This window comes from Episyrphus balteatus, chromosome 1 (assembly GCF_945859705.1).
Source record: "Episyrphus balteatus chromosome 1, idEpiBalt1.1, whole genome shotgun sequence".
In the NCBI taxonomy this organism is placed as follows: Eukaryota; Metazoa; Arthropoda; class Insecta; order Diptera; family Syrphidae; genus Episyrphus; species Episyrphus balteatus.
Genome location: NC_079134.1, coordinates 102,888,291 through 102,915,742, shown reverse-complemented (window position 1 = coordinate 102,915,742; position 27,452 = coordinate 102,888,291). Strand labels below are relative to the sequence as shown.

Sequence of the window (27,452 nt, the reverse complement as noted above, 5' to 3'; positions counted from 1 at the left end):
AATTTCTTGATCGCAGTAAGGAAGGTTTCTGTTACTAAATGTCGGCGCTGTAGCAATACAGAACGGTCACATACAACACAAAACTCGCGTCTGTTTTCTTCCATTTTGAGGGTCGCAAACCAAAGACAATTCGTAGGTAAATTATTGAATGACAAAATATCGGTCAAATCCACTGGGAGATGCTTAGAATAAATAATCAAAAAAAAATACGAAAAACACTTTGCGAAATCAAATACAGAAAGCAGAATTTTGGTACTATTTAGTGATCAAGAATAATGATATTCCTGTTGACGACCATAAGTATAAAAGCTCCTTAATATCGGACTGCATAAAAGTCACCAAAAGTAATCCGTTTGGTAATTTTATCGGAAAAATATTTAAAATAATTTGTTCATTAATTGCAATCTTCGTTGCCATGTACTGCTTGAACCCCATGGTTTACAGATTTGTGTCCATATACAAAAATGATGTACTAAAACAAAGCTTTCCAACGATGTATATCTCATTCGTGGACGCTAGGAGGACCAATTTGCCCATTCTTCTTTCTTTCTCGAGTAAAAAAACCATAACTTCCACAATTCCTAACTGTTTTAATGAATAAAAGCTTTCTTGATTCAACATAAATAGAACAATAAAACTGTTAAAAAAATTTCCAAACACAAAATATAGCTTAAAACGGTCTCCGAACGCTAAAAAACGGTGAAAAAATGTTGTACTTTGAGATTCAACCCATAAAATCTACACCCAATTTAGTGCTTGAGCATAATAAAAAAATATTTTCAAAAAGAACAAGTAGTTACTCCTCTGTTTAGAACTGTACAAAAATCAGAAATTGACCAAAAAATGGCTGAGTAAAAAATCGTTGAAATCTGAAAACATTGAAAAACGGTTTTTTGACGATAACTTGAAGTTTTGAGGGTCTACGAAAAAATTCAATTGCCGGAATATGATGTACTCAGTAATACCTACAACCTGTGCTAGGTCATTTTCAAAGTAATTGACATGATATTTATTTTGAAACACAGTGTTATTGTAAAATATGACTTAAGAAAAAAAAACCGATGCAATTCACGCTTTTGTGACAGTAATATGAAAAAAAAATTAACATAATACAGTAAAATTAATTCATTAAATTAATACGCCTTTTTTGCCTTAAATTAAAAACATTGGATGCTTTATTAAAACTCTATGCTATTCTCATATAAAAGTTTAGGGATTTGAAACATGAGGAATATATTTTTTCAACCATATAAGCCTTTGGGAGCACTCAAATTCCAAAATATTTATAAAAAACAAATCGCCTAATAAACTTACCCGATCCTTGTCAGTCAATGGAGACTTAACAACAATGGATTGCTTGTTGGGTTGGTTTAAGACTGTGTACTTGTGTGTAGTCGAAGAATCAGACGAGGTAACTTTGTGTTGTGACATTGCACCTTGTGTACTATTTAAAACTCGAACATATTGAATACCTGGCTTGCCAGGTATTTGAACGGCTTGTAGTTGCCCACTTGAAGTGTTCGGTGACATTTTAATCATATTTCCTGATACCATAACTTGTCGCGATGTACCAGTTGTACCCTGCACCATAACTTTGCTACCCCCATTATTTGGATTTGTTATAACTTGCCTTGTAGTTATTACTTGCCGTACTTTAGGCTTTGATTCAATAGCTGAAATAACTGTTGATCCCATTGATCTTGATCCTGAGGGAACAGTGGAACTAGGAGGAGATTTAATTGGAGCTTTCATGAGCACTTTTCCACCACCAGTGTTTCCAATCAACTTGTTGCTTCCCATTACTGAGCTGTTGGAGCTTATCTCTTTGCCAGATTTGTAAGGCACAAAATTACCATCTGGAGTTCGCATCACATGAATGGCAACTGTCTGCTTTGTTTTATTGTTTGCGGATGTATTCGTTGCAATAGAAGTTGGAACACGAACTGGAACGCTTTTTCCACCCGGTCGCTGTAAGTATATTATTTTTCCATTTGCATTTTTGGTAACGGTTGTCATTGGCGAGGATGACATCGACGGAGAGGGGTTTGCGATGGTTGTCGCCGTTGATCTTGGGGCTAATCTAATAAGCCCAGTAGAAGATGCTACAACTTTATTTTGCATCATACTGTTTAAAATAGTCGGTTGCGTTGAAGAACTTTTGTAGGCTGATGGTGAACTAGTGAGCTTTTTGATATCTTTACGTACAATTGTTATAGTTTTAGTTTGTGGGTTTTGTATCGTAAATTGTTCGCTTTGTTGTTGTTTTGTCAGTTTTTTCTGTTCTTTTTCCAGATCTTCTTCATTGTCATAATCTTCATCAAAATTGTTTATGAACTCGTCTTCATGTTCGTCTTCATAGTCATTTTCGTGTTCTTCGTCTTCTTCTGGATGTTCTTCGATTTCTAGCTCATTTTCAAAATCTTCTTCGGAACCGGTATCCTTGTTCCCACCAGCATCATCTTCATCGGATTTCAAGATGTCTTCAAAGTTAATTTCCTCAGTTTTAATATTTTTATCGCCTAGGAAACAGAAAATAAAAAAGTATTAATTTTATAAGCGATATTGTCGGTGAAACCAGAAAAGTGTGTAACTCCAAATTTTCTGAAAATTAGATTTGAATGCCATCTGTTAGACAAACCTAATATCTACCGTTCCTTAAACTCAGAATCCCCTTAAAGTTCATAGTTTTTATTTTATTAGCAAATTAGAAAATGAAAACTCATACAAATGCCTTCAAAACGATTTTGTTTTTTTACTCTCCTATAAAATTTGCTAAAATGGAGTTACACACTTTTCTGGTTTCACCCACGATATGCAAAATTAGTTAAATAGAGTTTAATGCACCTCGCACTGGTGCGTCCGTGTTAGTTACATCATAAATATACTAATCAAAGCATGATTATTTGTAAAGTGAATTTTAGAATAAACGAAGCCAAATTGCTTAAATTCAAAAAACAAACTAAAATATAGCGTGTGGTCACATCGTTGAAGATGTATAATGAATAATAATAAAAGCAAACAGTAGGTACCTACTCATATTCACAATGCTTGTACATTGGGCTCTATTCAAATCTCTGGCCCTAGATTGAGGTTAAGAAAGAAACGAAGATTATTAGCTATAAACCTTTTTAAACTGAATTTTTCTTATTTCCCAAAAAAATAACCTCTGCAAAACATGTATGGTTAGCACAATTCATTCGCCAAAGAGTCAGAACACAGATCAATGCAACTGTTTGAACTTGTTGAACTTGTGCATTCAGATGTTTGTGGACCGTTTAACGTAGAATCACTAAGCGGCTTCCGATATTTCATCACATTCATATATTATATGTCCAGAAAAATCTATGTTTATTTTATGAAGGCGAAAAGTGAAGCGCATTTTTAAATACAAATTGAGCGACAAACCGATTCGGAGCGACAACGGCAAATAGTATGTCAATGCTGAATTTGAAGAGTTTCTGCAAAAGAACAGAATACAAAGAGAGCTCACCGTTCCTTAGTGCCGGGCTACACGGTGATTTTTCAATCGCATAACCAGTCAGCTTGTAGGCAAGAGGGGTGAGGATTTTCTTCACTTTGACGTTTGTTCCTAGAAAATGTGAATTGGAACGTGATTGGGCACAACACTGTGTAGCCAGGCACTTACACACCAAAACAAAATGGGGTGTCAGAGCGGGCTAATAGAACCCTGTAGAGATGGCGCGTTCCTTGTTTTCACTCGGGTGCTGAAAAGAATTTGTTGGCTGAAGCTGTGATGACTGCCTCGTACATCAGAAACAGATGTCCAACAAATATTCTGGACAATAAAACACCGTTTGAAGCATGGTATGGCAAAAAACCTAATGTTAAACATATGCGTGCATTCGGTTGTGTAGCTGTAGGCCTGAAGAAACCAAAGAGCAGTAAATTCGAGGCAAAGGGTGAATCTTTCACCATGGTTGGATACTCTACAGTTTCTAAGATAAAAGCACTGAAAAGGTTGTTCCTGTGACAACCAACTGGTTTACAAAAGGTCATAAAAACTATGGATCAATGGATATGTTGATGCTGACTGGGGCGGTGATGGCTCAAATCGTAAGTCATACACAGGATTTGTCTTTTTCATTGGAAATTCACTGATAATGGGAATCCAGAAAGCAACAGTCCGTTGCTTTAAACAGTACAGAAGCAGAATATATGGCGGCATCGGATGCAGCAAAAGAATCTGTATATGGAGGTGGGATGGTCAAACGGCGCGGCGAATTAGTAACATTGCACATTGACAACCAGGGTGCACAGAAGTTGCGTGTAATCCGGTACTTCACAAGCGAAGTAAACACATCGACATAAAATACCATCACATTAAAGAAGAAATTAAGAATGAACAAATTGTTTAGATATTGTTCAACAGAAGATATGGGCGCTGACATACTAACCAAGAGTTTGGCAAAACCTAAACATGACAAATGTGTTCAACTTTTGAATTTTAATTAACGTTTTATTTTTATGTTTATGGGACATTGACGGCCTCAAAGGACGTGTTGAATATCAATTTGCATCGTTCCCAACATGCATGTATGTAAACTTATTTTTTATGTTTAGGCAGTTTGGTAGCATTTTATTATACCTTATACTTACGTATTAGGTCTGTTTAATGAATCTGATCCGCACAGAAAAGATCCGAAAAGTACAAGTTTTTGTGTTTCATGAAAAAAAATCTCGCCCAACTTGTTCTACAATCTATCATTTTATGTTTCATGAAGTTGTTCAGCACAGAAAAGTTCAAGTTTTTCTGCTCCTGCTTTTGTGATAAAAATTACAGAAAATATGATTTTAAAAAGTTAATTTATTAAGAATTTTTGATTAATAACAAAAAAAAAAAAAAATTACATGAATAGTAGAAGTGCTAGCAAATCATTTATTTTAGTAAAAAATTATTTCAACCAATGATTTTCGAATTTTAAACAACTGTCAATCTTCTTAAATACGAAATTGAACTTTTCTGTTCTTTCTTGTTTTGACAATATTTACAAACTTGTGCTGCTCTGGTCTGTTCTGTCCTAGATATTTTTCATTAAACAGACCTATTATCTTAAACCATTTAGAATGTAGTTCCTTTCAAATGATATTGACAACTGTCAATCTTGTTAAATACCTTAGAGGATATAATATATGGAGTGCTTGTTCCTATACTTAATACATTGTAACGCCATATACATGGATAGGGGTCGCTGCCTTCGTTTTTCAGTGCGAGTCCGGTTCCGCAGCTGTAAATAAACACTCTTGTTGATGACAGCCATCAAATGAAAATAAAATGGAGGCATGCACTCATCGAAAAACTTAAAGAAACTAGAGCCCTCTATAAAAGCTTCACGGTACTAACAGCACAAGCACTCCATATATTATATCCTCTAAGTTAAATACGAAGTTTTATGTTCTTTCTTGTTCTGACAGTATTTACAAACTTCCCTTCAAGCAAACAAGTCCGACCTCGGTCCGAATTCGCTCCACCTTAGGCGTAGCTGAGTCCGACTTCGGCTCAGAAACGGGTCCGAAGGCGGCTCAAATTAGTATGGAAATTATAATCACGGCGGAGCCGATTTTATATGTGTTGTTTTTTTTCACCACGATTTCTCCTTCGACTTTGTGTTCATACACAAAAAGTTGCAAGTGTGTGAGTGCAACCCCGTTTTTCTCGGTCGGAGTGTCTTTTCTGAAATCCGTTTTCTTGCTTGAAGGGTTGTGCTACTGTGAATTGTTCTGTCTAAGATTTTTTTTCATTAAAAACCTTATTTATTATTTGATTTAGTCTGTCAAAAAACTGATTTAGACAAATTTTGCCTTCGTTTGGCAAAAAAAAATGCATTTATTTTTTATCTTATGTCGTTTTCTTTCACTCCAATGAGTGCACTTTTCGAGGTTTTGTGTTCTTTGACGCCACAAAAGTGTAAAAAAAAATTACTCCGGTGTAATTTTAGTACTACGGAGCACCCCGGTTTTAATCCACATTTTTAGTCAGATTTACACCGATTTGCACACACACTTATGAATTTGAAGTTTGACATTTTAAAATTTTGTTTGAAAAGAGAAAAATGCGAAAAGTGTTTCTTTAAAATTCTTTTGTTATTAACAAAAACAACCATTATGAATTATTTCCTATTATATTATATTCCGCCATATATATTTCTTCCATTATTTTCGTTGATTCTTCTGTCGTTTTCCATAATTCAAGGAGTGACACTCCTAGCTATATAATCACTCCGAAAGGAGTGATTTCAAATTCCAAAATTGAAAAAGGAGTGAATTTTTGGAGTGAATTCTTCACTCCCAAAATTTTGAAGGAGTGACGGAGTGATTACCAATACTTCTACATTTGACTTCATGGACTGACGTCTTCCCGTAGAAGTCGTCATACGAAAACAAGAACAAAATAAAACCAAAGAAAATAGCGGTCAAATTTGCGTCTTCAAAAAAATACTACGTGTAAAAGCGCGCGACGCACCGAAACGAAAATCCAAACAAAATACGAAGATAATTTCTGCTCCTTGCGTCTTCGTGTAGAAGCAGACTTATCAACGAACGCTTATTATGCTTCATAATGTTATAAATATAATTTTTTTTTCCAATTCAAAAATTTTTTCCTTAGACCTGTTATCCCTATTTTTTCAAGGAAATTATCCATTTTTGGCTTGTCACACAATTACAAAAAAAAATAATTTCTTTCATTATGTTCTATCACTCCAGAAAAAGGAGTAAAAATTTAGAGTACTCCTTAATAGTGTGAAAGAAAACGACATTAGATCAATTTTCCAGATCTTTCCATCATTATTGGCATCCATCTGTTTGACAAGTTTTAGTCGAATCAGTATTTAACAACTGTAATCGCTGCCTGGTTCAAAGACACAAATAAACACCACTATTTTAGCAAATAAAAATCAGTCTGAAAACGTATTCGTTTCGTGGTGATTCAGGAGTAATATGGCAAAAAGCTGGAGCGTGTAGGTTGGGTCGAGAAAAGAAAAAAATCGAATGGGAGGGGGGTCTATTCCCCTTCGTTTAGTGGGGAGGGGCAATTTAAAAAAAAAATTGACTTAATTTGGAAAAAAAAAATAATTAAAAATCAACAACAACGTGCTATACTTTTTTGTAAAGCCGAAAACCTAGTCTTTTACAAAAATTTTAAATAAAGCCAGTTTATGGTACAGTTTTTGAAAAATTAATTTTCAAAATCAAAATTTTGAAAAAAAAGTTGGAAAAAAAATTTCAAACTAATTTTTCTCAAAATTTTATGTAATTAAGTACTTATTTAGTTTTTAAAATTGGATGCTTTTGTTTGTTTAAAACAAAAACAGAAAACCGGATTCCAAAATATCTTGTCATTTTCGAGAAATTAACAAAAAACCAAAACTACTTTTTTCTAAAAAACCTCTTTATTTTCAATTTTTTAATGAAAATTGAATAACAAATAATAATGTACCCAGCCTAATGCTGGGTCACAAATGTATGGAGAAATTTTTTTTGCTGATTTTTTTACGGGCACAGTGATGAAAAGGTGCCAAACTGTAAATAGAACAATAATATAAAGTTTGGTTATAATCAGACTTTATCTTCTGCCTCCGGTTGCCCAGCCAAGTTCTCTATGAACTTTGGTCCTACACCATTAGGAAAAAACTCAGGCTGTTTTCGAACCATTCTAACTTTTGTTTCAATAATGTCAAACATTTCAAACTCGTTTTATTTGTTAACATAGTCAAAATCAAGCTCCTCAAAAACTTTGAGCTACGTAGGATTAGTAGTTTCTGAGAAAAAGGCTTTAAAAAAGCAAAAAGAATAGCTGATTTACTCACTAACATACTAACTAACAAATGATACAAATTATTGCAAACTTCTAGTTTTCATTTAAACTTGTTATGGTCATGGATCTTGAAGTTCATACAAAGAAAAAATCGAAAAATTGAGATTCTACATTCAGGGGGCGTGGTAACCGCCCATTTTGGTAGAATTAATATCAATTTATTAAAAAGTATACTTCTGAATACCCTAAAATCTTAAAACTTTGTAGAATTGTAGTTTATGCAAAGGAAACATATTCAAACATCAGATTTTCTGCCTTGGAGGCGTGGTATTCCCTTAAAAATAATAAAAGAAATATATAATGTTTCATAAATTAATTAAGAAGTCTTAAGGCTTAACTACGTTCACCACTTTTTGAAAAAGTACAAAAGTGAAAATATTTTTTTTCTCGCTAGCGGGATATTTTTGTAAAAAAGAGGTATACAAATTGATTTTCGGACGGAAAAATAAGCATTCTGCATCATTTATTTTATTTTCTAGCCCGAAAAACCATACAAAAATGCGTTTGAAAATTTTCACTTTTATACTTTTTCACTTTTTGAGCCAATGTAGTTAAGGCTTTAGAAAAATGTAGTTTTTTTTTTTAATTTCTCAAAAACGACAAAACATTTTTGCATCCGGTTTTCTGTTTTTGCTTGAAAACAAATAAGAGCATTGAATTTTGAAAACTTAAATAGTACTTAATCACATAAAATTTTGAAAAAAAATTAGTTCGCTAATTAAAAAAAATTTTTTCAAAATTTTGATTTTGAAAATTAATTTTTCAAAAACTGTTTTATAAACCAGCTTTATTTGAAAGCGAAATAGAAAGGAGATTTTGGGCTCAGCGAAATAGAAAGGAGATTTTGGGCTCAACAAAAAGGTATAACATGTTGTTGTAGGTATAACGGTTGATTTTTAATAATATTTTTTCCTAAAGCCTTAACTACATTGGCTCAAAAAGTGAAAAAGTACAAAAGTGAAAATTTTCAAACGCATTTTTGTATGGTTTTTCGGGCTAGAAAATTAAAATGAATGATGCAGAATGCTTATTTTTCTGTCCAAAAATCAATTTGTAAACTCTTTTTTACAAAAAAAATCCCGCTAGCGAGAAAAAAAATATTTTCACTTTTTTACTTTTTCAAAAAGTGGTGAATGTAGTTAAGCCTTAATTCAATAATTTTTTTAGAAAATTGCTAAACGGGGGCGAATATTAACCCCCTCCAAAACGATTTTTTTCTTTTCCCAACTCAACCTACACGCTTAACCTTTTTGGCACATCCTCTTGAATTAGCTTATATAAGAAATGAGATAATAATACATTAAGCAAAGCGTATGTGGTTTTTAGTCAAAAAAAAAAGGTTTTTTCAAAAATGAAACCACATTTCGGAGGCACTTAGGCTTAAAATAATGAAATGAAATTTTACTTATAAGCTAACCCAACCATTTAGCACCTTTTAACCGCTGAGCCTTTTTGAAAATCCAAAAATTGTATTTTGACCCACCCTAATGTACATCCAAAAGATAAACGGATGATAGCAAAAGGCAATTACGAAGGAAAAAATTCAAATGCTCTCTAGGAAAAATCGAATCTTTTGAAACCTTGCAGGCGCAACGTCTGACATCAAAATTATTCAACTTATAAGTTAGCCAAATTGCGTTATGAGTAAAACAACTAACTCCATTTTTCCCAAAGAATTCCTGCTAACTCCATCAAAACTTCTTAAATCAACAGTTATCTCATTAATAAATACGAAATGAGAATATTTTCTTAACATGTAAGAGAAACTGCATTCTTGATTGCAAATCACCTGAAGTTAACATGAGGCTGAAAAAGGTGATGAAAAAACACTATGCAATATAAGTCAGTCTGAATAGGAACAGTATATGTACGCAGTTGCATTATGTTTTACTCTTTTTTGGTGTTCACATGGACAATTTTCCACACGGAATATTTTTGTTCTTTCGGAATTATAAAAGCTATTGAGAGTTTCAACCGAAGTGAATTAACATTTTTTGCTAAACTGGATTTTTACCAACACGTCCAGCCACGTAAAAAAAAAATAAGGAGTTTCTTAGAAAAGATTAGTTTAGTTCTTTTTTTTTAATTCTCGAAAACGTCTTAACATTCAGCCCTATCGGGAATCTCATGTGAGAAATTTCCCTGGGAATTGATTTTTTCTCCCGGAAATCTTTCTCCTTATCGGGAATCTCCATCGGAATTTCATTTTCGGGAAAGAAGTACAACCAACTTAACAAAACAAAAAAACCTTCGAACTTATATCTTCGAGAATTTGACAACTCCAATATTTACCTATTTTATTTAGTGCAGAAAGTAAACAAAAAATGTATTGTGCAATATTGTATTAGCCGATGTGAAAGAACGTGCCGAAATGCAAAACAGTTTATTAAGGACTATGCGGAAGCTTTTGAAAAGCAGATGCAATTACTTGATTTGCCAGAAACAACGTAAGTTGGGAGTTTATTTTTTGTGAACGTTTACCCCAAGAATTGTTTTTTTTAGATTTAAAAGATATTATCATGTAAATAAATCGATCATCGATGTTTCTTTTTATAATATTCATCCTTCCTTTTGCCACAGACAATATCCGGATATTTCCCTATAAAATCACCAAAGTTTCCATTTCGTCGCCCTAGGATTGGTTTACCTTATAAATAACACGGTGCGACACTGAAAATACACCCGAGAAATAACATAGTGTAGGCTGTTCGTATGGTCGAATAATGCATAAAAATATTTTTTTTATATTTTTGGAACTCTCCATTTTTTTTTTTTTATTTACAAAAAACCATTTTTACAGACCTTACGATGTAATCTATCAATATTTCAGTCATTTTTCTAACAACTCTCAATATGTTATATGTTTTTGAGGATTTCCAGACCTTTTGAATGATGTATATAAGTCTATTGTTTAAACAAATTAAGTGTAGGTTTTTATCCCACAAATCTTGAAAAAGTGATTTTTTTCCCAATTTTTTCAACTTTACCCAATTTTTTTTGCAAAATAAAACAAACAAAAAAATAAAGTAAGGTTATATTCTGAAAGAATATACATTTAGGCACAAATTGGCGTATTTTTTTATTGAATTTGACCAAAACTGCGGAATCTATAGCATAGCTGAATCTATTTCATAAATAGAAAATGTGGCTTTTCATGATGTGAATTGCAAGGTGCACAATAGGGTGTTCATTATTTTAAAATAATTAGAATTTCTATGCTCATAGAATCTTATATGGTTGGAAATAAACTTAAAAAAAATATTTTCCAAGTTTCAAGTCTCTAACTTAATTCTAACCCGTGACGCCAAGCGGTTGAAGTTTCTTATGGGAATAACATGGGGTTTCTTGGACCTTGTTCGATCAATTTTAAATTCCAGCCAAACCATTCGTTCAAAAAATTTAAAACTTTACAGACTCAAATTTAATAAGTGTAGCTATCATGTGAAAAATTTTCAGATTTTTAATTGTTATAATTTTAGAGATTTAGCTTGGTAAAAAAAGTCATTTTTTCAGACTTTTTCAAAAATCGCTTTTTACCCGTTTAATGTCAAAAAATTAAAAAACATACATTTTTAATCACAAATAAGCGTAGTTTGTATATTTAAAATTTATATTCAATTCAAAGTTATATAATTAACTAGTTTTTTATTTATTTACTACAGTACTTTTTCTTAAATCGGGAACACGTTTTTTGAATATCGATGTGACTTGAAGAATGAATACAAAACTAATTTTTTATATAACTATGAATTGAATTTGCATTTTAAATATACATGCTATGCTTATTGTGAATAAAAATGTATGTTTTTAAAATTTTTGGTATTAAACGTGTAAAAAGCGATTTTTGAAAAAGTCTGAAAAAATGACTTTTTTTACCAAGCTAAATCTCTAAAAGTATAACAATTAAAAATCTGAAAAATTTTCACATGATAGCTACACTTATTAAATTTGAGTCTGTAAAGTTTTAAATTTTTTGAACGAATAGTTTGGCTGGAATTTAAAATTGATCGAACAAGGTCCAAGAAGATACCGATTTTTCGAATAAGAGACATTTTTCCAGGGAAACTATACTGCCGATAAGGCTGATTTTTGCATGTTTCCTGTTTTTGTTTAAAAATACATTGAATTTTGAGAAATAAATTAGTACTTAACAACATTAAATTTAAAAAATAGCTAGTTTAAATTTTTTTTGTAATTTCAATCAAAATTTTGATTTTGAAAATGAACTTTTCAAATACTATATAAACAGCTATAAACAAGAAAATAGACTAGGTTTTTGGTTTTACAAAAAGGTACACCACGTTATTGTAAGTGTTACCATTGATTTTTAATATTTTTTTTCCAAATTAGGTCAATTTTTCCAAAAATTGTAGATTGTAGGTTGATATCCTCCTCCTTCCATACGAATATTTTCTTGGCACAACTCCTTCTGAATAAACCTGGGGTGGAATCATGGCACACGATTACGATCATACGTTAACGTTTTGACTATTGCTGTCTCTATTTAATCAGTAGAAAAAAATAGGAGCAGATAGCGGCCATACGTCAACGAATGTATGCCGACCCCAGTACTTACAAGAAAATCAATAAATCTGTTTGTAAACAATTTATAACAATGTTTTTATGGTTGTAGGAAAACCTGCTAAATCCAATATTTTTTTGCATTACTAACAGAAGAAAACCTGCTAACTTACAAAAATGCAAAAAAGGTACCAAACTTCGCATCTTTTTGAATCAGCTTACGTATAGAAATGAAGAGTACTAATCATGAAATGAAGAGTATCTAATACAGAAAAAATGGCATTTTGGATTTTTCTTTTAAATTGACAAGAACTATTTTTGATTTTTCCTTTCCCTTGTAAAATTTACTTAAGTGGAGATAGCAGGTTTACACTCTAAGCCGACGATATGAAATATGAAAGCTTATGCAGTTGCAATTATTGCATATCGTTTAAACATCCTAATACCATGCTCACGAGCCTTAAGTGAAGTGATGATAATTATAATTCTATGTAGATCAAATTTTTGAGCCCACGTCAATTTTCGTCAATTTTGTGCTAAAATTTTTTTTTTTTTGTGTTAACATTTTAATTATATTAAACCCAAAAACAAACAACGTAGAAGACAATAAAAACTCAATACCATATATTGTTTGTTAGTATGACATTTTTATCAATTATAATAACTAAAAATACAAAATAATGAACTATTCTTAAAGAAAGAGTGAAAACAATAGATTAAAGTAAATGTTTTACTCATTTTTTAACAGCTTGCTTCTTTTCGCGTGCTTTCTTTCCTTCAGTTAGTTCCATACGTTCGGTTGGTGACAAAACCGGTAAGACTTTTGTTACCACACCAGTTCCCAAAGTCAAATTTCCATCGCGTAATGTGAACCTTTGGCCTTGCTCTAAAACCATAGGGCGAATAAGTCTCAAAATTAATTTGGTATCTTCGCCAGGCATAACCATTTCTTTGTCGGGTATTTGCACTTGCACCGCACAATCCCATGTTCGCGAAAACATCTGCAGTTGAATGAAGCTCATAAATGGCTTTGTACGACCACCTTCTTCCTTGTTCAAAATATAAACCTGAGCTTCGATTTGATCTAGAGCTTTCACTGAACCTGGTTTGCACATAACCATGCCCCGCTTAATATCATCACGTTTCAATCCACGAACAAGTGCTCCTAATTGGTCTCCAGCTTGGGCTTCATCCAAAATCTGATGGAACATTTCTACTCCAGTAACGGTTGACTTGATTACCTTGTTGTAACCAACAAATTCACATTCATTGCCTTTCTTTACTACACCACGTTCCAGACGCCCTGTCACAACAGTTCCGCGCCCAGGAATGCTGTAAACGTTTTCTACAGGCAACAAGAAAGGCTTATCCAACTCACGAACTGGTGTAGGAATAAAAGTATCAACTTCCTTCAATAACTGTAAGATAGCCTCTGAACCTATCTCAGGGCTCTTGTCATCGAGAGCACATAATGCTGAACCCTTGATCACGGGAACATTGTCTCCGTCGTAGCCCATTTCAGACATCAGCTCGCGAATTTCCATTTCAACCAAGTCAACCATTTCCTGGTCCGCTGCGTCAACTTTATTGATGAATACCACAATATGACTTATACCAATCTGCTTGGCCAATAATAAATGCTCCCTCGTTTGGGGCATAGCTCCATCAGTAGCTGCTACAACCAAGATAGCTCCGTCCATTTGTGCTGTTCCAGTTATCATGTTCTTTATGTAATCAGCGTGTCCAGGGCAATCAGTATGACCGTAGTGTCGGTTTTCAGTCTGGTATTCGACGTGGGCTACATTGATGGTAATACCACGAGCTTTCTCTTCGGGGGCATTATCGATTTCATTATATTTTTTGCTTTCAGCCAACTTGCGGTCTGCTAGAACTTTGGTTATGGCTGCAGTGAGTGTTGTTTTACCATGATCAACATGGCCAATCGTTCCTACATTGCAATGGGGCTTTGAACGCTCAAAAACTTTTTTCTCCACTGCGTATTTACGAATAGTTTGGTTGAATAAGGGTCCTGATGCCACAACCGAGACCGAAGGAGCATTACGGCAGTAATCACATGTGAAAATTCTTTTATTCAAAATCAACTTATTGATGCTTCTTCCTAGCAACGATGATGTCAATGGTGCAAGAGCACGCAATCCTACATAGCCATACATATTAGATAAGTTGATTTTATGTACTTTTATGAAATTTTCACATATAATTTAAAGATTTTTCACTTTAAAATTTGGTTTATCTGCCTCCCCACGGAGATCGAGTGAAAAATTGCGTAAAACTAACCTTACGAGTAATTTATCTGTCAAATATACAACGCCATCTATATTTGAACTTTACATTGGATTCGTGATGAAATAGTACTAAATCGCATGAGAGAAATTCTTGCACTTGCGACAACAATATCCCTCAAGTGGCGAGTAGTAAGAACAATTTACAGATCTGTTTGCGTACTTTTAGTCGTTTATAGAGCGTTTCGGTTAAAGCGAATGAGAAAATTTTCTGATACAAATTTCATATTTGAAATTACATGATTTTCACCTCCTGATTTGGAAATGAAGTGAATGAAGTAAGGAAATGAAGTGATTCAAATGAAATGTGTGCGTTCGCAGATAATTTATTAATACCTATTCTTAGTCACTTCGTGAGAAGTGAGATTTATCTCATTTCAAATTTATAGGATAAATTTGCCTTAGTCGAGAGTCGAGACGGACTATTAGCTTTTTTAATGGTCTTTTATTAAAAAAGATTTGTGGCACTCGGGGACTGCCGCAGACAAAAAACAATATCTGAAAAATGCTACAGAATGGACAATCAAAGAACACAACAGAATTGAAGTGTCCTGAGTTCAACGCACGACCGACGATTTTCTTAGAACTGTCCGGGACCGTCCCATCCGGAATGCGAAACGATCATATTTGGATACCGTTTTTTTGATTCCTAATGTCGAATTCCTTTCAATTTTTTGAATCGCCTAAAAAAAATCGAATTTTAGGTCTTAAAAAGGAACATGCCAACAGACCGAATTCTTTTTGCGATTGTATGTGTGTCATTTGACAACAATATTTACACGAACCACAAGCTGAAACCAAAACAATTTCTGCCAAATAAAAACAGAGATTCCTTTGATAAATAATTTTGTTTATGTTCTTTGGTAATATAAAGTTATTTTAATCAGAATCAAAGGGAAATTGCAGTTATTATTAAGATCTGAGTGAAGATGAAGTAGAAGGTTATTATTTTGGCCGTATGCTGTGGTTTTACGGAGAAAAAATTTTCTGATGACAATTACGAGAAGAAAAGTTACAGTAATTTGACTTTTTCACAAGAACTATGCAAGGAAAAAATATATTTTGATCGCACATTGTTTTTTTTATTTATTTCATATTTTTCCGCAATAAAAATACGATATTCAATTAAAATGTATACTCTTTATTTGAAGTTGATGTTCTCAAATAAACAAACCACACGAAGAAAACTGTCAGCTTGACGTTTGAGAAATGTCAATTGTTCTGAGTGTGTGTGCAAATCCGTGTAAATCTCTCAAAAAAGAGGGATTAAAAAAAAGTCGAATTCTGCTTCGTTTGAGGCGAATTTTTTTTCTATGGAACATGATTTTCAGAAAAAATTCGCTTGGAAGTTTTTTAACTGACACGATAGCGAATCACACTACTGCACAGAATACTACAGCAGTACAACGTTTGACCAGTTAGATTGGCGATTTATACTAGATTATTTATTATGCGGAATAACATTTTATTTTGTTTAATTTATATTTTCTTAAAGGAGCATGAGCGGTTTCATCCTACTGTTAGACAATCAGAAGAATAATGTCAGTATGCAAAAAAAAACTATTCGCAGGAATAAGTCTTAACTGGGGTTTAGCTGGCGGGTGAAAAATTGGCTCTAAAATATAAAAAGTACATTTTCGTTAGATAATGTTAACATTATGAATGACAGGACATGACATGACAGGAATCTGTTGTCTACCTGAAGGCTTTGAATTTTACTAAAATTATTTATGCATTCTAACTGCAGACGCAACAATAGGTCTGTTTGGGTACTGCCTAAAACAGAAATATTTCAACTTTTTTCAACTTTTTTAACCCAATTCCTGTTTGGGTACTCTGAAATTGTACATTTTTTTTTACAAAAAAGATGGCCGCGAGAGAGAAAAAAATTTCCCCTTCTTGCGAATTTCTGCCCAAAAAAATTCATCGAACAAAAATCTGAAATCTGTCAAAAGGTAGTGCTTTCTCTGTTTTTCTTTATTTGTTCTTGTCGCACAACATAAAGAAAACAAACTACAAACATGGTGGCGTGGATTTTTTTCTTGTTTTTTTAAAATTTATTTAGTTTTAAGTGATGTAATGCTCAAAACAAATTAATATTTTATGAACAAAATAATAAAAAAAGTGTTTCAAAAATAAAACAAAGTGTTTTTAATATTATTCATTTCTTTTTTTTTTTATTTGTGTTTACATTTTTTAATGAACAATACAAAGTACAAACATGGCGATGTGGCTATGTTTTGTGTTTTTATTTTTATTTTTCGTGTTTTAATGGTTAAGAAGTGCTTTATTTTATAAATGATTTATGAAAAAATGAATAAAAAAAAGTGTTTGTAAAACAAAACAAAATGTTTTGATATTTTTCCTTTCTTTGTTTTTTTTTTGCAATTGGTGTTGTTGTTTACATTTTTGTTGTTGTAGAAAAAGTAGCAAAAATTTTGTGCCAAAAGCGTTTGGGTACTTTTACAAAATTTTTCTTTCTCTGAGAGAATTTCATCCCCACTCCTTAAAATTTGACAGGTTTCATATTTTTGTGCAAAAAGAACCCAAACAGACCTAATATTATGATAGCTAAACAAAAACGAATGTTCAACGATAAGTAAATAGGAATCGTAAAAATTAACGAGTAATCGCATTTCAACGATAACGAAGTAGTTTCAACGATAATCGATTTTTCTAAATAGGGCCCCAGGATTGTACATGCTGTCTTTTAATTTAAAAACAAAAATTTTCCCGGCTTATCGGGAGATAAGTGGGTAAGCACTTAAGTTTAAATTTTTCCTTCCAAAAACTTTTAGTAGCTGTTTGAAGTGAATAATGTACTCAAACATATTTGGACAGGTTTTAAATCAAAAAACCGCTCTGTGGGACGGAACCATAGACATTGACAAGAAGCGACGGGAATCTTCTGTGTTGATTTAAAAGAAGCGGGTAGTGTTCGGTCCAATTGGCATCGAGGGAGAGTGGAGGAAAAGATACAACCATCTACCTGGTCAGAAGCTGAAAATTCAGCAGTTAAAATGGCTTGGTCATACAGAGCGTATGAACACCCGTCGAGTTTTCGTACCCAACCTCAATGGGCAACGTAGAAGAGGAAGACCTCATCTCAGGTGGCGCACTCGATTGGAGAACAACGCTAAACAACTTGATGTACGCAACAGGAAACAGCTAGACAAAGAGCTGCCTGGAGATGATTGTTTCGCTCATCAAATATATTGAGGCATCTCCAAAGGCTTTTTGTTTTCCAACCATCAGACCCCACAATATTTTAAAGGAATTTTAATACACCCCGTTTTGGATGTAAACAAACTTTTTCTTGCATGAACACTCATGAGAACGTAATTAACACATCTTACGAAAATATGAAGGTCCCAACAAGAAAATATTGCGAGCAGTCTTCACGGTTTCATGAAAAGGAAAAGGGTACGATAGATCTAACTGATGAGCCCACTGTCGTACCTGGGCGAAACGCTTTGGAGTTGAGGTCATTTGAACTTTAAAATTGAATTATATACAATCGCTCCACTTAAAATTTAAATAATTTTTATTATTTTTACTAGGGGTATTCACGTAGAATTTTCTATTGGTAGAAATGAGCTGTCAAAATTTGTATGTGAAAAATATTCTGCAAATCATAGAATTTTATCTCACAAATTTGAAGCAGAAACCGTAGAAAAAAATCTGATAAACTTTGGGTGCGTTCAATTACACTGGTCTGCAAAATGAATGTTTTTTTTTCTCCTTCAAATAATTTTTTGAAATTATCAAAGATTTGACTTTCCTGAATCTAAATCTGGTTTCAGAAAAATTCTAGCACGTTTGCTTTATGTTTGTTTAAATGATTTTTGAAAAATATGAGTAGTTTGTAGAAAATAACCCTTTTAGATTCGGTTGACCTAGAACAAAAATAAAACTTATATTCGTATTCAGCTCAAATTTGGAGGACTCATTAACCTGATCTATCATATGAAACCAAATTTGTATTTATTATTTAAAGTTTACATACATTTTAAGATACTAATTGACAAAAACAGCAAAAATATTGAAATCCTACAGTTTTTAGTAAATCCCACATGAACAAAAACACCTTAATTAATGAGAATGTAAAATTTCAATTTAAAAAAAATCAAATATGTAAAGAAAAGTATAGTAAAATACATTAAAACAATTTATACGTATTTTCTGATTTTATATAACTAAAAGTTATAGAAGTTATTTTATTTTTTCTAACTTATCAAATCAAAATTATTTAAAAAATCTTTTATTCTGATTTTTAATGAATTATTTCTCGAATATCGAATTTGAGTGTCATGACTTTAAAAAGACTTTATCTCAAGTTGTAGGTTTTTACACTTTTTATTTGTATGTTTGGCTTTCATATATTTATAATATCTATCGATTCCAATTTCAATTTTAATTTTATCACGTTTTTCTTAGAAAATAGATTTTTGCCCTTTTCTAAATTTACCTATTGCCTTTGTTTACTTACTCAAACTTAAAATTTTAAAAAATCCTTAAAATAAAAATTTTCAAAATAAATTTCCTATGACATATTTTTTTTTAGAACTCTTAGGCTTGCCATATAAGCAGGGACGCGTATTCAAAAATACGGAAAAATAAATTTAAGGCTTGGCAACCCTATGCCTTGACAGGATATCGCTAGGCAAGGCAACCCATCTGCAATTTATTTCCTTAGACACTACCTTTCAGAAAATATAGCTTTCAACTGGTATAACGACGTGAATAGGTCGTCCAATGGTGGGATCTCCTACTATAATTAAAATCTTATAAAAAAGTAGTTTTCCAATTTTTTAAATATCTCGAAAACTAGATGGCACAGGAACATATGGATTTCAGCGTTTGATAAGGAATTAATTTAGGCAGTTTATTTTATTAGAAAATTTTGTATTTACATCCACAGTCTTTACACAAATAATATTCAATGTAATTTTTTAAACTTTTTTTTTCACAAATTTTGACTTTGAAATCAATTATTTCAAAAACTATTGATTGAAATGACTTGATTTAAAAATTAAAATTAAGTGCACAATTCTGGATTTTGAAAAAAGTATCATTTGTTACTGTAAGTGTTGCCGTCGTTTTTTAATTTTTTTTTTTACTTTGAGTCATTTTTTAGAAAATTGTGTCTGGCAAGGTGTTGCAACCATCAAAACTGTCTGGCTCTTGAGGTAACATCTTTTCATAGGTCCCCAAATAACATATATAAAATTTAGCTGGTATACTATGACGAAAGTAGGGTCCTAATTTTTGCAAGTTTAGGGGTGTCTGGCAGGGGGAAACAACCGTCATAGGTGTCTGGCAATGGATGACTAGACTTCTGAAGTTATCCTTAAGAAAATATAAAAAAAATGAAGCGGTATACTTTGACGAAAGTAAGGTCCTATTTTTTACACCTTTAGTACCGTTTACCTGCCAAAGCAACCACAACCCAGAACTAAAAAGTCCCTGGTCGTTCTTACCTCTATGGGGAGTATGCACAGACAAACTTTCAGCTGGTATAAAATAACGAAGGTCTGGCCGTCGTGGGCTCTTAGTCTAGTAGTGGTGCGTCCCATGAAATTGAAAAATGGTCATTTTTTTTCCTCTGCGTGCGATATCTATGTAACTATATTATCTGTGGTTGCATCGTATTTGCAAATTAGCTTGACTTTATTTTTTTTAATTGAACAAATTTTATAAGTTCAATTTGAAGGCTGTTTGTTTTCCACCTTTACGCAAATATTTCTTGTCGGAAGTACACGTAAACCATTTGCGGAAATTTATATTTTTCTACAAAGTGGAAAATTCTAACATGAATACCCTTATTATTTTGTCTTCGTTGTTACATAATAAGTGTATTGCTTGACATAAAAATTTAACTATTATTATACCTCTTAAATTATATCTATACATTTATGGCTTTAAGGAAACAGTTTCTGAAAAAAAAAACAATTATATGTACATATATATATTATGTATAATTAATAATTAAGTTCGTGGCCGCGGCTTGAATAAAAAAAAACGTAATTTGTCTGCAACAGGACATTAAAACCCACAATTCAATTAGTGGGAATAAGAAGCACTTTATTCTTTGGAGTCTGATTTTATATCAATAAATTATTCTTAATCTTTCCCAACTATTGTACCAAGACAGTGAGTGGGTTAGGCATTAACATGAGTTTTTGATTTGTATGCATCATTGCATCCGTTGTTGACAACTGAGTAGTCAAAATAACAAATCATCTATGAATGTTTTATTCAACTCTGGGTGGCAAATATTTGGTGGTTATAAGTTATTAGATAGACTCAATTAAAAAAAAAAAAACTTTTAATACACAACTTTTAATACACAACAATTGAACCGTAAGTTTTAAGAACGGAATAAGTCCATTTTGCAAAATTGTTGAGAAAACGCAAAAAACTGAATAGCTTCTATATTTTACTATTTTCTGATGTTTGACCTTCACATAAAATAAAGATTATGTGGATTTGAGTCGAATGAGTTAAAAATTTTATTACTATCGGTTTCTGGTAGACAAGTATAACGGTTTAAAAACGTTGGACTTATTCCGTTCTTAAGACTTACATATTGAAATTTCACCCAAAAGCCAAATTTTGAATGAAATAAAGATATAATTTATTTAAAACAAAGGTTTTAATGATAGCAAAAGATTAACTATTGATAGAGTTTGAGTAATCAAAACAAAAAAGTGCTGTTCATAGTAAAACAAAAATTTTCTGTTGTGGTCTATTTTTTGCTTGAGTAAAACAAAAAATGGGAAAATAAAGATAGGTTCGAATGGTCATTTTTCGGTTAATTTTCAATAAAAAAAAAACTTTTTGAGACAAGCTTTTTGAAGGAAATTTCAAAATCATCTGTTTTTATTTAGAAAAATGCATATGACTATATCAGCCCGAAAAAAAAATACCGGTAAAAAAGCAAAAAAAAACTCAAAAAATCATTTTTCTTGACTTTTTTTCATGTTTTTTTTGTGGAATTTTTTTTTTTCCAATTTAAAAAAAAAAAAACATTTTTCCGATATTAAATTTGATTCTCTACAATAAGTTTAAAAATCAATATAGCAAAATTATGCTTTGAATAATCATTTCTATCAAAAAAACAAAACCGACGTCCATGGAACAAAACTGGGTGTTATGGTTTTTCTCATAGTTTCTATAGCAAAGAAATTGAAATTGGACCACACTGCAGGCACCACCGTTCCAATACAAAAGATACAAGATTTATCAAAATTGGTTCACTCAGTCCAAAGTTATGAGGTAACAAACTCCAAGCTAGTATTGGAGTGTATAGGAAAACTTAACGAACTTGGCAAAATAAACAAAGTCACTCTCTACTGGGTACTCCTTAGCAAAAACGGGAGCAAATTCCCCTTTAACCCATTTACTACCACTGTACCCGCTTGGGTATAAAAAATTAAGGAAATATTTCGCTTTACCGTTGACCCATCTCTCATTTGTTTTGATCAAATATTATTTTTGTTGGTCTCTGGGCATGTTGACAATATATTGCAGTTCAGTTTATGACAATAAAATGTAAAATGTAATTTTTATATTACTCGGCGTGAGGTAGCATTTGCGTTTTCGTCGGTATCAAATATTTTTTTTTATATATTATTTTTTTGTTTTTTCCTAAAAACTTTAAAAGTAGTTTTTATAAACAGGAATAAGAGAAAAAATTTTAAAAAATTTATTACTGCCCGATTTCAGTAACTTTGAAGTAAGGTGTACCCGATTGGGTACAATGGGAAAATCTGTAGATATTTTTTGTTTTGTTTTAGAATAAATTTCAAATCAATGTAGAGTGCCACATTTTATGCCTGTTTCTTCTAAATGTGAGCGAAGAAAATATCCAAAATGGCGTCTTTGACCTTGAAGCATATTACAGTAGATTAAAGACTAGGACAATTTATATGTAGTTTGAAAATTTGAACAATGATGCGTTCGCCAGTGACTTCTCAGGTAGCTCTGGGCTACTTATTAGGGGTGTTGTTTAGGAGACTGATGTTGATTTGTGATTGATAACAACCTCAATCTTCAGATAATCTCAACCAAGCTGTTCTGTAAATGTGGGTGATTTCACAATAATTACTCGCAATAAGTTTGAAGTAGGCAATATAAATATGAGAACCAGATAGGAAAAAATTCACTTCAAGTTCGAAAAATAAATTGCTAAAATTAGACCTTTTATGACCATTTCATGCCAAAAACGTAGTAGGTTTGCAGACAAAAACTTACAATTGATCAAATATTTTCGTCATCAATATTCAAAACAGTCCAAAAGAGGAAAACCTTATATACCTGATTCTAGGCCTGAATGTTTATTACTACTGGAATAAAATAAGCACCTTGAAAAAGGATAAATATTTCAAAAAGAGTAAAGGGGACATTTTCAACGGAAACATAGAATTATAGGCAATAGCGGGTAATAAGGGTATGGAGTACCGAACAACACCACCAGTTCGTCAATTCGTTTTACGTCAGTGCTAACTTGTACACTGGTAGTCTGTTGGAATTATTACAAAATCGCAGCCAGTTTCCAAGAAGATTTGACTACATTTTAGTGAAATGTTGTTCAAACGTAGGACATTACATTTCAGAATGTGTTTTTTTTCTTTAAATTCACTAAGATTTTAAGCCTCAAACATTCAAAAAGTTTGCTCTAAGAAAATTTCATATACAAATTTGAACCCGTATGCTCCCATTGTACCTGCTTGGGTACAGCTTAATAAACATATTAGTTACGTTTTTTTTTAAATTAAAAATATTTTTTTGTATTCCTATGACCGTATTTAATAAAGTTTTGTTACTAAAAATTTGAATTTTTAGTTTTAAAGGGAATAAATGGGTTAATGAGACCCGAACCGTATTGCGGAATGGGAGAAAATGTCATTAAAGACTTGGAAATAGAAAAAATTAGAGCATACAGGACTGCAAATTTTAGTAATAATGAGAACAATTGGGCTACATACAAAAATATATGCAAACTATATAAGGAGAAAATCGAATCCGCCAAAAATATTTACATTTCCGACCAGATTTAAAACAGAGCAGGTGATCAAAAAGGGATTTGGAAAATGCTTAAAACATTTGTATTGAAAGATGATGTGCAGAAAACTTACCTGAGTATAGAATTTGCACAAAAGAAAAAGTCAGAGATCAACTTCAAATAGCGAATAAGTTTAATAAATACTTTATAGTAAGTGTCTGTGATATAAATCAATCTATTCCATTTGTGCAATATTAACCTCCTGTGATAAGCGTAGCTACTAAATTTAAGTGTCCCATAAGGCGCTCTATTAGGTGTAGTTTTGTTCTTATTATATATAAACGATGTTAAATGTACTCTGAAACACTGTAAAGTTGTGTTATTTGCTGATGATACGTTAATAAACATTACCGGTAATGATGTAAAAGACAAGTGTTCAAAAATAAATGAAGACTTAGATAATGTTAACCTGTGGCTAAGAGCATGTAAACTGAGTCTTAATGTTAATAAAACTAAGTGTATGAAGTTAAAAATTTGTGACCCCATCTCAGTGTACATAAACTATTGCCCAATTGAATGTATTAAGACCATTAAGTATTTAGGAGTTATAATAGACACTGAACTAAACTTCAAAGATCATGCCAAGTATATTTGTTCAAAAATTGCTAAAAACGTTGGGATAAGACCTGTTTTAACTATGGGCAATGCAATAATGCTTTACTACCGCTTTTCTTGTATTGCTCGTCAATCTTATATGGATGCCAAAATCAAACAAAACAACGTATGCAGCTTCTCAAAAATAAGTCAGTTCGATCGATTCTCAAGTGCAACCTGTTGAAATACTTGTTAAGATTATACTTGCGATTAAAATTTATAAGTAACTAAGTTTTGATTTTGTTGTTTGAACGAAAATAATTTTCAATAAAATATTTATTGTGTTGTTTGCTCTATTGGAATCAAGACGCTTTTATTTATTTAACTCTGCTAAAAGGTTATGAGAAGGTCAAGTGATGAAACTCAATAAAGCTGTGTATGGACTGAAGCAACCAAGTTTAGTTTGGAACACAAAACTAGATCGAGTCCTCCAAAAACTTGAATTGAAGCGTTCAGAAGTGGATCCTTGCATATACTTCCATCGAAACGATAAGACCATAAGTCCAAAGAAGACTCTTTTCATTTCATGAGCATATGTCCCATTTTTGCAACGCAGCGATGTTCATACTTTGGAAAAAGAGCCCTATCAATGGAGGAAACAATAAAGCTGTTGAACGAACCTGATTGGAAACCTCTCGCCTTATTCTTGAAAGATATTTACAAGTATAGAATGTTAATTATCACAGAATTTGAATAGTTACATTTATTTATTATTTTATAAAGAAAAGATACATTTATATATAAATTTGCTAACCGAGCTGACGGCAATGCCATAGCTTTAAGTTCTTTAAATTGTTAACATGTATCTAAGGAACAAATCAATAAAATGAATTAATTACTTACTTAATTACTTACTTACAATAAGACCATGACGTTTCTAGCAATCTATGTTGATGATATCTTAATCTTCACTAACGAAACTGCATTCTATGAAAACCTGAAACTAAATCTGATGAAAGAGTTCAAGATGAAGTTTTTGGGAAACGCGAAGAATTGTTTAGGAATGAAGATTACACGTGACAAAGACGCAGTGTACCTAGATCAAGAAAAATACATATCTGAGATGCTGATTAAATTTAACATGGATGAGTCAAATCCTGTAGCAACTCCTATGGACATCAACATAAAATTGTCAAAAGAGATGTCACCTAAATCTACAGAAGAAGAAAAAGAAATGGCGAAGATTTCTTATCAGCAAGCAATCGGAAGTTTATTGTTTGCAGCACAGTGTACTCGACCGGATATTTGCTTCGCAGTCAACAAATTAAGCAAATTCAATAACTGTCCTGGCAAAGAACATTGGGGTGCTGTGAAGAGATTGTTCAGATATCTGAGAGGAAGAAAATCAGCAAAACTAAAATTTTCAAGAAATGGTAATTCTGAGTTCAAAATTTAGTCGGATTCAGACTGGGCAAGTGATTGTGACGAAAGAAGATCTGTCACAGGATACGTATGTATCTTACAAGGAGGTGCCGTGTCCTGAGCGACAAAACATCAACCAACTGTTGCGTTATCCACAACAGAAGCTGAATATATGGCACTTTCCGCCTCAACTCAAGAAGCAATGTGGATTCGTGGCCTCGAGTCAGAACTCAACCAAAACAACTCGGTCATGAACATAATATTCCGACAACCAAAGTGTAGTTCATCTGGCATCGACAAGCAAGTATCTATCAAGATCTAAACATATTGATGTTCGACATCATTTTATTTGTGAGAAGAAGAACATGAATATTATCTCTTTCATTGGAATTGGGACTGCATTAATGGTCGCAGATTATTTAACAAAACCAGTATCTGCCGAAAAACATAATTTCTGTTCCAATAACATGGGTTTAAATTTGAGGTAAATTTTGTTCGAGTGGTGGTGTTGAAATACTTGTTTAGTTTATACTTTCGATCAAAATTTATAAGTAACTAAGTTTTGATTTTGTTGTTTAAAATAAAATAATTTTCAATAAAATATTTATTCTGTTGTTTGCTCTATTGGAATCAAGACGCTTTTATTTATTTAACTCTGCTAAAACAACCGATATACACCAATACAACAAATGTTTGAGGCATTAAAATGGATGAATGTGGACCAGCTAATAACTTTCAATACGATGATATTTATATAAAAAATGAAAAACGAAATGATGCCTTCATACTTAGAAGAAACCATTATTAGGTCTCTGAAGTACAGCCATATAATCTAAGAAACAATCAAAAATCAGACCAATCCGATGCAACAGAAGCAGTACCATGCACTCTTTGATGTATGCAGGACTCAATCTCTTCAACAGCTTGACAAATCATTTAAAAAATGAATCAAGATTTAAAATTTTTTAAAATAAACTTAAAATATTATTGCAAAATAGTTAAAACCTAATTAAAGTTAAAAACTAACTAAAATTAATATTAAATTTCACAAATATAGATTTAAAAATGTTGTAAAATATAGATTTGAAAATGTTGTAAATTTACAAGAACGTTAAAACACGTAACAGAAAAGTTTGTTAAAAATTTGTAAATTGTATTTGTTAAAAAGTTCAACGAACTAATAAAACTGGATTTATTCTGTTCTTCAAACTTATAAAATTTTTCAACCCCTATAACTTCGACACCCAAAATTTTTTTTTTTTTCAAAAGTCAATTTCGGAAAAAAAGTGAACTTATTCCATTCTTAAAACTTACGATTCAATTGGTCTATTGTTTTTTTTTTTTTTAAACTAAATACTCTGCGAATAATTAGTAGGCATATTGAAAACCAAAACTTTACACACAAAGTCTAGCTCAACTTCCAAGACACATAACGCTATCGACCCAGTGTACGCACTAGTGAACCAATTCTGCCGAACTAAATTAAATATAGTTTTTTTTTAATAGTTATTTGTCATTCTCATTCAGAACTAACTTTGGAGTATATGTTGACACTTTCTATTGGGTTGCCAATTCGGAACATCCTTTTTTTCTGTTTTGCATTGTTTTTACACTGTTCGGGAATAAAAATAGGTATAACTTAAAAGAAACAATAGGAGTGAGTATGAGTATGCATTTAGAACAATAGATGCACTTTTTTAATGCTGTTTCAATTTAACAAATTATGTAAAGTAATTATTAATTTAAAATACAAAACAAAAGATTATTGACA

At 32.1% G+C, this 27,452-nt stretch overlaps 2 protein-coding genes and 1 long non-coding RNA gene across 4 annotated transcripts in view; 1 reads left to right on the top strand and 2 right to left on the bottom strand.

The window, feature by feature from the left end:
* Positions 1-27,452, bottom strand: part of LOC129907148 (protein lin-54 homolog) — a 37,910-nt gene that overhangs the window by 9,810 nt on the left and 648 nt on the right. Inside the window, exon 2 of the mRNA XM_055983217.1 lies at positions 1,315-2,519. Coding sequence (XP_055839192.1) covers positions 1,315-2,519 — 1,205 coding nt within the window. The remainder of the gene's footprint in view (positions 1-1,314; positions 2,520-27,452) is intronic.
* LOC129907156 (uncharacterized) lies at positions 11,873-12,887 on the top strand. 2 transcript variants are annotated; one of them, XR_008770983.1, is made up of 3 exons: positions 11,882-12,126; positions 12,185-12,402; positions 12,468-12,887. It is a non-coding gene; the product is annotated as an uncharacterized LOC129907156 (long non-coding RNA). The 2 variants fall into 2 exon arrangements; XR_008770982.1 differs by lacking the exon at positions 12,468-12,887 and having other exon boundaries at positions 11,873-12,126; positions 12,185-12,440.
* On the bottom strand, positions 12,987-14,673 carry LOC129907150 (elongation factor Tu). Its single transcript, XM_055983228.1, has one exon. It carries the CDS (start codon positions 14,527-14,529, stop codon positions 13,090-13,092), a length of 1,440 nt encoding a protein of 479 aa, XP_055839203.1. The 5' UTR covers positions 14,530-14,673; the 3' UTR covers positions 12,987-13,089.

Coding starts and splice junctions, on each gene's coding strand:
- LOC129907150 (XM_055983228.1), bottom strand. CDS start 14,529: ATGTATGGCTATGTAGGATTGCGTGCTCTTGCACCATTGACATCATCG.